The sequence below is a fragment of the Plectropomus leopardus genome, chromosome 22 (assembly GCF_008729295.1).
Source record: "Plectropomus leopardus isolate mb chromosome 22, YSFRI_Pleo_2.0, whole genome shotgun sequence".
Lineage (NCBI taxonomy): Eukaryota > Metazoa > Chordata > Actinopteri > Perciformes > Serranidae > Plectropomus > Plectropomus leopardus.
In genome coordinates, this window is record NC_056484.1 from 8,883,806 (window position 1) to 8,894,500 (window position 10,695).

The 10,695-nt window shown below is 38.8% G+C and overlaps 2 protein-coding genes across 2 annotated transcripts; both read right to left on the bottom strand.

Moving 5' to 3' along the window:
* Positions 1–239: 239 nt before the first annotated feature.
* On the bottom strand, positions 240–2,842 carry LOC121961078 (protein mono-ADP-ribosyltransferase PARP11). The gene is made up of 7 exons (XM_042510928.1): positions 2,663–2,842; positions 2,419–2,533; positions 2,266–2,332; positions 2,067–2,130; positions 903–1,036; positions 669–814; positions 240–571 (listed from the first exon to the last, which is right to left on the bottom strand). The coding sequence occupies exons 1-7, from the start codon at positions 2,756–2,758 to the stop codon at positions 273–275; spliced, it is 921 nt and encodes a 306-aa protein (XP_042366862.1). The 5' UTR covers positions 2,759–2,842; the 3' UTR covers positions 240–272.
* Positions 2,843–4,802: 1,960 nt separating this feature from the next.
* Positions 4,803–10,519, bottom strand: LOC121961423 (protein mono-ADP-ribosyltransferase PARP11-like). The gene is given in 10 exon segments (XM_042511413.1): positions 4,803–5,773; positions 5,878–6,029; positions 6,253–6,380; positions 7,998–8,070; positions 8,228–8,303; positions 8,490–8,610; positions 9,901–9,939; positions 9,941–9,961; positions 9,963–10,027; positions 10,280–10,519. Coding segments are annotated over 9 exon segments (984 nt in total). The 5' UTR covers positions 10,020–10,027; positions 10,280–10,519; the 3' UTR covers positions 4,803–5,456.
* Between the last annotated feature and the right edge of the window lie 176 nt (positions 10,520–10,695).

The window sequence follows — 10,695 nt, forward strand, 5'->3', positions numbered from 1 at the left end:
CATGCACAAAAAAAAAAAAATCAACCTGCAATAATGCATTTTAAGAACTCTATTTTAAATTACTACACTAGTAACATTTGTAGGACTATTTCTTTTTTTTTTCCCAAAAAATGTTATGCAAACATTGCTTTCCTTTATATAGATATAGATTCTGGTTCCCTTTTCCAGTGTTTAATGTTTAAAAAGTATCTTTAAAGCAATCAAAAGCTACAGTATGCTGGAAAAATAGTAAATAAGTTGATATTGCATATGCTCATGGTTTTCTCCTGACTTCATCTGTACTGAATCAAATACTCTGGATATATTTGATTTGGATCAAATATAACAAAAATCTTGGGATTTTTCATGTCATCCACACAGCTGTGGTGAATGTTTTCAGAGCTTCCATCATCAGGTTTTCGGAAATACATTTGTCCAACAGTTGACTTTCCGATCATCACCCGAGCCAAAAATATTATTTTAGTGAATTCACCTGGTGCACTTCGTGTTTCCCCACCGTACAGCAGCAGTGGATCCATGCTGTGCATGCTGTATCGGTCAGCGTATGTTGCATGCATTGCAAAATAAATTCCTAAAAAAAAAAAACTCACATCAGTCATACCGACATTTACAGTTATGTATATTTTATACATTGTTGCATATACAGTTTCTACTCTAATTTAACTTACCTTGGCCATACACACCTTGTCCAGCTAGTCGTAAATCAAAGTTATACTTGCAAATGCTGTCAACATTTTCCATATTTGTCCCGTGAAAGAGTCTTCTCTCTTGAATTTCTTTGACCCCTTGAATTCTCATTAACTGCTTCTTTTTCCTTTGGCACAAAAAAGAGAAGCTTTTTAATAACACAGGTGGGAAATGATAAAGGTAACAAAGAGAGACAAACTAAAAGACCTACTTACAGACAGTAGATTTCCCATAGATCCAAATTCTGTATCCTGCTGATTGAAATAATGGATTTGTCCAACAGCCCGTCTGTCTTCACGTAATCTGCAACAGTCTGATACTCTTGGGTGAATTCACTCAGAGGGATTAACTGCAAAATATCAAAATAAATATTAAAAAACAAACATTAAAGGATGCATGAATCGTCGTGTTTGAATCCCATGGCTGTGTCTGATTTTCTCTTCAACATACATACTGATAGTAACAATATTTACCTTTTTTTGGTCAAAAATTAGCTATTCACATGGCAATATTCTCTACAAAGTATATCGATGCTGGGATAACAATTTTTCATAGGCTGACTCAGGAGTTAACATTGCCCTGGTTCCCTCAACAAAAATCCAGTGTTTTATTGCACTGTATTTTGGATTATTGCAGGGGAAAAAAGTTTTAAACCCTGAAAACAGAGGCTAATACTGAATATTGATCTCCTCTTTACAGTCAATGTATTGTAAGGGTTAACAAACAAAAGGATTAGGCCTTTAAAACTCACAAAACATGAATGCAGGAAACATGATATATTAAAAGTCTAGCCTGAAATTTGATTGGCACTGACCATGATTGCCATCTGCCCAGTCAGTTTACACTGTTTGACAAGTAAACCTGAGAGGCAGTAATGTGCCAGAACAGTGTCTGACCTGACTAATTTTACATATAAAAAACTGTTCTCACAGGCTTATTTATTTAGATATTTTTGCACTTTAATGTTGTTGTCACTTTATATTTACTACTGCACTACTTGCTTTTGGAGGAACAATTTCTTTAATAAAATATAGAAGCTTTATTTGATATTTGTGTGGTGTCACTGTGTTGTATTGTGACTGGTAGGGGTATTTATCTTTTAAACTAAACTGTAAACAGGAATGTAAGACATTGCAATGTTTGTAATTAAAGTAGGTATGGGTTGTGGAGACAAAACATAGTAAATTAAAGCAATGCAAACGCACGTGCCTGCAGTTGCATTCGTACTTCCTGAAACCCCTGCATAAATCAGTGCCCCTCTTTGGTCACCTCAATAAAAAAGCTCTTATTGCTCTTATTAAAAAATAAATACATCATCTCAAATTTGACACATATCACTGGGACTATACGCAGCTTTCAGTACATTTTTGTCTATTCACCTGATATGGACAAATAGGATCAACCTTTTCCCAGAATACAGGATGAGCGTTGAAGCAGGAGCAGCTGTGGGAGGAAACAGAAACTAGTTTCCATTGTGCCGAGAGTTTCACTTTCATTTAGAAAGAAACCATACTTATGATCTAACATTACTGACTATTGTGTAAGTAAAACATTTATATTAATAACTTTAAACTTCACCTTCTCTCAATGTAGCCCCGTCGGATTTGTCTTCGCCCTCCTGTGCTCATGTCAGTGTGAACCATTGCTGTGTAAGAACACAGGAATCATGTCAATGAAGTTGTTTATAGATAAATGAGGACTTAATGCGAGCAAATGAATGCTGTCAGACACCTGAGAAATCGATCCTGCTGTGACAGTTGGATGAAGATGAATTTATCACCGCTTTTGAGTTTCTTTGGTAATATTTTTCAACATCCTCACTCCTCAGGGGGTTATCAGGGTCATCCTGCAGGGTGGACAAAAAGTAACTGAAGTTTAGCTGTACCTCGGACATTCTGCTCTATATAACCTGCATTTTTATAACAGAAAAAATACGATCTATAGACTGTGATCAAAAGAAGTATCCAAAATTTACCTCAAATCTGTGCCACCTTCCACAGTCAGCCAGGTAATACCAGTATAACGGGGTTTCCGATGTGTCCATATATTCGATTTTGTCATTGTTCCACATTGTCGCTTGCAGAATTCAAACAGATATCAATACAAAAGCTAAATAAATAAGTGTTAGAACAAGACTTCCTCTCTCTCTTACGCTCAGGTACCTATTAAATGTTGACACTGGTGCCTCTGACTTTCATTAATAAGATGTCATTCATAGCCACACCTCTGAGGTAGGCTGGCTCTCACCCAAAAGTCTTCCTCTCTGAAATACCCTCAGAAAGAAATCATTTAATGTGCTTGCTTTGAAAAGTTTATTAGTTGTAATGTGGAGATTACAGACACACATATATAACATCACACACCCCTGCACTCACACACAGCTGCAGTGTTAGGATTAAGATTAAGATCTTTTACTATTATGTCAGCCAGGGCAGGTATGATGCTAAGAATCCTTATGTTATCCCCACTGATCAAACACACACACACACACACACGAACCAATGAAATCAAGAAATGCACGCAGCAGAGGATTATCACATTTTGTTGCTAATTGTTTATAACAGTACTATACATGTGCTGGCTACATTCATTTTTTCAAATAAATTTACACCAGGTGCAAAGAAAACCTGCTTATTCCTCAAAGAAACATGTCAGCAGGAGGTGACATCATGCTCAGATGGTTTTAAAGAAACACATCACCTACAGAATGAGCATTTGTGTATCAGTTACACATCGTGTGTTCACTTGAATTCATGAAGAAAACGTAGTTTTTCTCGTGTGCCTTGGATAATCCGAAAAAGGTGAATATTTTCATGAATTGAAGTAATCAGGGTCCACATTTAATAATAGCAAAACTATTATGAAATACAGTTTTTTCACTAAAACATTACTGTTTAAACAATGTGAGCACAAACAGTCACATGCAGAAATGTAGGTTCAAGCACAGTAAGGGTGTGGTGTTTGTAGGTGAAAGTGTTTGATATTGTAACGTTTTTGGCAAAAATGCATTTGTTTAGGAAGTACTAAACACGATACTAGATAAATGAGACTTGGAGAGTTTGTAAACAGATATTTTGATATAGTTCTGAAACGTGGTTCCCAGCGACTTCATTTCATGGAGAAAACTTTTTGGATTCTCTGTTCATCCCGGGGGCATGCCAGAAAAACGTTTTCTTCACAAATTCAGTGTAATGTTTGGTGAGTAACTGATACACAAATGGCCAACTTGCAGGTGAAGTATTCTTTTAAGTCAAATGCAATGCCAGAGCAGATCTGCTTTTGGTTTGGAATGAACTTGGCTGCAAATGCCCACACAAAATCCAACCTCAGCCATTGTCAAGTCTTTGAAAAAGATTGACGTCAATGGTCAGAAAAGATACACAGAAACATATTGCTCAAGGACCACAAGTGAACACGACATCACACTTTTATGTCATTGTGACACAATTACAAAACCTTTCATGGAAAGGGGGGAAAGTGCACTGATGCATGGTTAAAATTAATGCAGAGGTAGAAGCGTTTTTAAAATAAAAACAACAAAAAAAGAATCCATGACTACATAACACATTGTACTAGGTACACACAGATGTTGATGTCACTAACTGACAGGTCACGGTGCTGGATGAGTGAGCAGGTTCGTTTTTTGGTTTCATCATTTGGAGTTATGTCTACATGACTTGTAAATAAGCTCATGCGTGGCACTGTGGATGTAAAGGAGGGGCTAATGGCATGACATCACCTGTAACCTACAGCGGGGATACTCAACTTACTCTGCCCAAAATGACAGGACACCATGGGCCAGATAATAAACAAACATTAATAATGTTTATCAGTATATATGATATATTAATTTCCTGTTTCAACTTTTCAAAGTTTGCTGTGCTAATTATCTTTGTCAAGAGGCGGATCTTGTTGCAGCAGGTCTGTGTAGGTCGGATATGTGCAGGGGCGTTTGTAACATTTGGGGAGATCAGCCGAGACCCCCTGCCTTCCCTGTCACTTTGTTTGGATAAACAAGCTCTATTTTAAAGCTTTTTTTAAAATCTGGCACATTATTTACAATCAAAATCTAAAAAAAAGTGTGAATCAATTCATTTTCATTGTGAATTAGAAAATGGTCAGCAGAGAAGTAACCACCATGAAGTTTTCACAGACCTCCATCCATGCTGCTTTTTACTGTTTGCTTGCCTGTGTTTGAAGTCAAATGGGACACACACACACAGAAAGGCATACACGTCTGCTGCAGAGCGGTGTACACAGCCCTGGTCTACTGGCAGTGGGAGAGGAGTCTATAGCCTATTTTTATGCATGCACTAATTTTGGTGGAAAAAGGGTTTGAGTGTAACGAGTTGTTAATTCTGTCTGATGTCAGACAACCACAGGCTGTAAGTTGAGTATCACTGAACTACAGGCTGCAAGTGCCATTCTTATTTTTAAACAACTGTGCACAGATATTGAACAAGCAAGCACATATTTCTGCATTTAATACAAAATTGCCACTAAGGCTAATTTTTGTGTTTTCATCCTTTTTACATTGCAGACACACTCCAACCACAAGTGCCCATTTTAGAGTACACTGTACAGTATAGAAACTGTACACAAAGTCTTTATTGTCTTGTTTTTTCCAATTTCCCCAAAGGCACTTTAGATGACCCAAACTCCTGCTCGGCTCTGGATCTGAAAAAGAAAAAACAAGCCGCGTCTTTTTTCCATTTCCTATTCTTCTGTTTGAGATCCAGACTCTACTTAAACAGTCCTCTCATCGGGCTTCAGTAGAACTCAATCAGATACTCCGGGTAAATCTGATTGCTGTCAAAAATGACATAAATCTTTGGATTGGCCATATCGTCCACACAACTGTCATAAAAGTTGGTGAAGCTGGCGTCCTTAGACGGTGGTCTGCAGTACATAGGATGTCCGACTGTGTACTCTCCGACAAGCACTCGGGCCAGGAACATGGTCTTGTAGGGCGGCTCGCTAGCAAATATTGGCGGGGCGAGTCCGTGTCTCTGCAGGGTGGTGTTGTGCTTCCCTGTGGTGTGACAGAATTTACTGGAATATTTCGCATCCCGGGCGAAGTAGCTCCCTGAGTGGAAGGAAAATGAAATGTTAAAATCAGACATAAAAAAAAAGGTGCTGAATTGTTTCATGATGTTGCATCACAACACATCACAACACAGAGGGCTCTACCTTTGCCATAGACATCTCCATGGCTTCCTGTCAGCCGCCAGTCAAAGTTAAATGTACATATAGCTTGTATGTTGCTGTGTCCTGTGCCATGAAACAGCATTCGCTCCTCAATATCCAATGTGCGCTTCACTTTTCGCAACTGTGTTTTCTTCCTTAGGGGAGAACCAATGAATGACAACAAAGAGTACTGATCATCACTTTGTCCCTCCGTGCGGTTTACAGTTGTTGCATCAAAATCGACTAAATGCTCTAAATCGTATTTCGCTGTTGATTTGCTTTGACAGAAGAAAAGCTTCGTCTACAGTGGGAGCTCACAGCAAAATCCTGTTTACACAAACTAGCATTTTTTTACATTGTGCCATCCCAATTGTCTACCTGCAGAAGAATTCCCATAAGTCCAGGTTCTGAATTCTCTGGATGGATTTGATTGGATGATCCATCGTCCTTTCATACAGTCTGGCGACTTCTTTAAATTCATAGGTGTCTCTTCCAAGCTGGATGAGCTGTAGAAACACATTTACACATGGGTAAAATTATATACGGGATGGTGAGTTACACCGGTGTTTTCTCAGTTGGGGGTACTTTGGAGTCTCTCTGTGTCTGTGTGTGTGTGTGTGTGTGTGTGTGTGTGTATCTCTGCAGGGCGTGGCAACTGCACCTGGCGAAACCTCACGCCTGCAACTCATCTCATCCTCATCAGCCTCAGTATAAGAACCCAAGCTTCACCTCCACCCTTCACCAGATGATTTAGTCTTCTCCTGTGCTAGTCACAGTCAGCCGCTCCGAACTGTTTTTGGTTTGAGTATTTTGCCAAGTGTGATCAGTTAGGTTTCCTAATGTGACTTTGTCCTTGTGTTAAAGATTTCACCAGTGTCTCGTGCCTGCGCTCATCTACATAAAATCTCAGAGAGGACTCAGTCAGAAGAAACTCCTCTGTCTGCTCATGCGGCGTTCCTTTGTATGCAGAACTCTGGGAAAAAGCAACCTCTGACTTGGAAAAGTGCAATGGAAGGACCGTTCAAGTCGGGATTCCAAATTCTGGCAAGATACATGGAGACCGAGTCGGTCGAATTGATATCACAGCATTATGCAGCACACATGGTAAATGGTAAGCAGAATCACCTGTCAGTTTCTACTTTCGTGTAGTGTTTGTGTTGTAGAAAGCTTTGTAGTGGCATTTCCACTCAGTTGATTTGTGTCTGATAGAAGTCTGTGCGCGCATGTAGTAGCCTCCTAACCACGTCTCTGTTAGCTACCTACATCGATGAATCTGCATGTAGCCTACTGTAAGATCTAAAAATCGGCAACATTTTTTCTATGGGAGGTGGGGTGTCTGCGAATAATGTTGCTGACAGACTGCATGCTTCTGATGCTCAAAGGTTACACATAAGTTTCCTGATGCTGATCCCGACACAGTACATGCAAATACAGTGTGCCAAAAATACCAGCATGTTTTATTCATCTGGCTGGATTTTGCAGTATGCAAAGCAGCCAGCATGTTTTTCTGGCTAATTCTGACCCACAATCCTTTGCGCAGCAAAAGATAACATCACACTGACTGAGCGACATAGAGGACAGTTTGACAGCTAACAACATAACAATGAAAATAACAATGATGAAGTAATGCATATGTCATTTCACTGTGGGGGATATCAGATGTTAGAATCTGTGTTGTTTGCGGTGAATAACTTCAAAGTTAAAACTAAATACATTGTATGTGTGTCTCATGTAATAGCAGAGCTCTGCGGGCTGACCTCTGGCTCTGGAATTTTGTTTTATTGCCATAATAATGGACATATGGGCAAGAGGGTCAAAGTTCAGGGCGCTATTTTGCGAAGTAAAATATCCTGATTGTGTGCAAATATATATATATACATATATACATACTTTGTAAGGGCAGCTGCAGAACCTACTTAAAGTAAAGAAGTGTGTAATTCAGACCACACTATGTTTTTTTTCTGCTATTTCAAATATAATTTGGACACATTCGTGTTATTTTATGACTGACAAATAAAGAATCAGACGCTTTTTGGGGCTTGATGCTAACCCTAACTGAAAATGTGTGTATGTGTGAGCCAAATTAAGTAATAAAGTGCACGGTAACGTGTTATTTTAATCACCTGATACGGCTCATCTGTATTGATTCTCTCCCAATGACACGGCACAGGCAAGGCGAGATTATCACAAATAAACCTGATGGAATGAATGAAAGAAACAGTAATTACATTGTTACAACATTCATTTTAAGCATAGTCTCCTTCCCCCTCAAACCTCTTCCTGCTCCAGTATATTTCCTTTGTTAGATGAACTGAAGACAAAAACAAGTTATCTGGATGTCCCCAAATCTTACCTAAAGCCAGTTGCAGAGTGGAGGGAGCGTTTGATTGGCCGCTGCTTCCCTGTCGTTACATTTATCTGACGCATCACTGGTGAGGAATTTAACAAACATTAGAGCCGCTGGAACTCGTGCACAATTTCTTCAACAGCATTAAATCAGACACCAAGTTTTTGCCGGAATTCTTGACTACTTTTCTTTCATAATCCTGCAGTCTGAATTTTTCGCAGCCTGATGAAGAAGCGTTTGTGTAACTTTAACTAACTCGTCATAATACCTGAGAAGTCCAGTCTGTACGTGTACTTGGCCGTGTAGAACTCCATGACACCTCGCTGGTTTCTGTTGTAGCACTGCTCAATCTGTGCACTCGTAACAGAGCACGCTGCACTGGGATCAATCTGACGGAAAATTGAGAAATATAAATTAGTCTAATGGAGAGCTGAAACATTTAGTTGATTAATCATTTAGTCGATCAACAAAATGTTTAAGGGCTTCTATGCTTGATTGTTGGTTACTGTTGTAACACGCTCGCCAGTGAGAGTGAAAGTAAAAGTAAAGCCCTGACCTCACCTAAACATTTCTGTTTTGACATCCCAGACTCAAAATAAGAGGAAAATAAGAAAATAAAGACAGATCTGCAGAAAAATGCACTGCCACACACTAAAAGTGGGATGTAAAAATACTTTGTCAGAGCACTTAATTATTTTTTTGGGAGTATCTGTACTGTGAGCATTTACATTTCTGTAAACTTTCACTTTTACTCCACTACATTTCCCCTAAGCATCTTAGATACTTACTACAAAATAGGGAAAGGAAGGAAAGAAAGGGAGGAAAATTTTGTTCTTTAAAAAAAAAAAAGTTTTTCTTAAGTGTAATTTATGCTTCATTAAGAAGTGGTGTACATGTTCAGATGAAATAATTTCAAACTTCTGACAGCTTGTTTTTGTATTAACAGCATTCCTTTGTACTTTTACCTTCAATACATTACCCTCTGAAACCTGAGCAAACTGACTTGATTTCTCTCAAAAACATGAAAAGAGGCCAGTAAGCAAATATACAAGAAATGGCTCAAAAACAGGCAAGAAATTAGTAAATAGATACAAGAAAATTACCTGAAATTAGCAAAATAAATAAATATAACACATATATATATATAAATATACTGATTAAATGTATAATTATAAATAACGTTTTCCTGATTTTTCCTTAGTTATTCCATAATTTTCTAATGATTCTCTCAATTTTTTTAATTGCTAATTTTTTACGTCATTTTCTTGACAACTTTTACTTACACCTACGCGCAGTAAATATCAGATACTTAAAGACTTTCCCTCAGATAATGTTCTTAGAATGGACTTCCACCAAAGTCATTTTCTTTTCAAATATCTGTACTTTTATTCAAGTATGGCTTCCATTCACCACTATTTAATTACATTTAATCCCCAACACGGCTTAATGGCTATGCAGAAGTAAAGGCTGAATGTAATAATTTCTAATAACTTGCCACTGATTGCCATTTTTCATGCCATCCAAAGACTGCACTATTGACTCTATGACACTGCACTGAGTGATGCTGACATTAAAACCTGCAGACTCTCTGCTGCGCACAATTAGAGACCGAGGGAGGGGCGATAGGCGGGGAAAACAGTTTAAGGGCGGGAAAAAAGTGTCCGTGTCATGTCATCTACCTCAAACATATGCCACACTCCACACTCAGCCAGGTAAAAACCAGCACCAGTTGGGCTCTGATGGTGTCCATCTCCTCCATCTCAGTGGACTCCTCCTCTGACGATCTGATGGCTAACATGGCTAAATCTGAAATATTAATCAGGGAAAAGACGCGAAAACACTCAGGCAATTAGTAACTAAAACTTAAGAAGGTACGAGTGGGAGCAAGATGGTGTTTTGTTCCCGTGACAAACGCCAGGATGATGTTTATGCGTCATGATCGTGAGGATATTTCATGCCTTTAACAATTTCAAATAATAGCAGGAAGCTGCCACATCGAGCTAGCTGTCATTAGCGGCTGCCGCACCCGACTCTTCTCAACTCAACGTGGTGTCTTACCGGTTTCCAGCCTGCCTCTAACTGGGTCCTTATCTGGATGTGAGTCCTTCGTGCATTACGGATCACAAAAAATCCCAGTATCCGAATAAGAACGGGTGACTGACGTTACAAAACATTTCGTCTCCCTTTGCCTTGTTTACTTTTATTTCCTGGTTGGTTCGGCACGCACAGAACGTCAATGCGTCAATGTGATGTAACTCCTCCCTCCTGCGTGGAGCACTGACGCCCTCAGTTTGTCATGAAAGGTACTAAAATGGCTTAATCGAGACTAAATTATACACAGATAAATACAGGGAGTATAGAAATATTATGCAGGAACCTGGAAAATGAAAGATTAAATGAGGGTTTAACATGTTTTGAGCTTGCAACTTAAGCAAGTTTATTTGAGGATGTGAATGTGAAGCATGGAAAATGGC

Coding starts and splice junctions, on each gene's coding strand:
- LOC121961078 (XM_042510928.1), bottom strand. CDS start 2,758: ATGTGGAACAATGACAAAATCGAATATATGGACACATCGGAAACCCCG. Junction 2,534..2,662: donor GAAGGTGGCACAGATTTGAG/GTAAATTTTGGA, acceptor TCCACCCTGCAG/GATGACCCTGATAACCCCCT. Junction 2,333..2,418: donor CAGCAGGATCGATTTCTCAG/GTGTCTGACAGC, acceptor GTTCTTACACAG/CAATGGTTCACACTGACATG.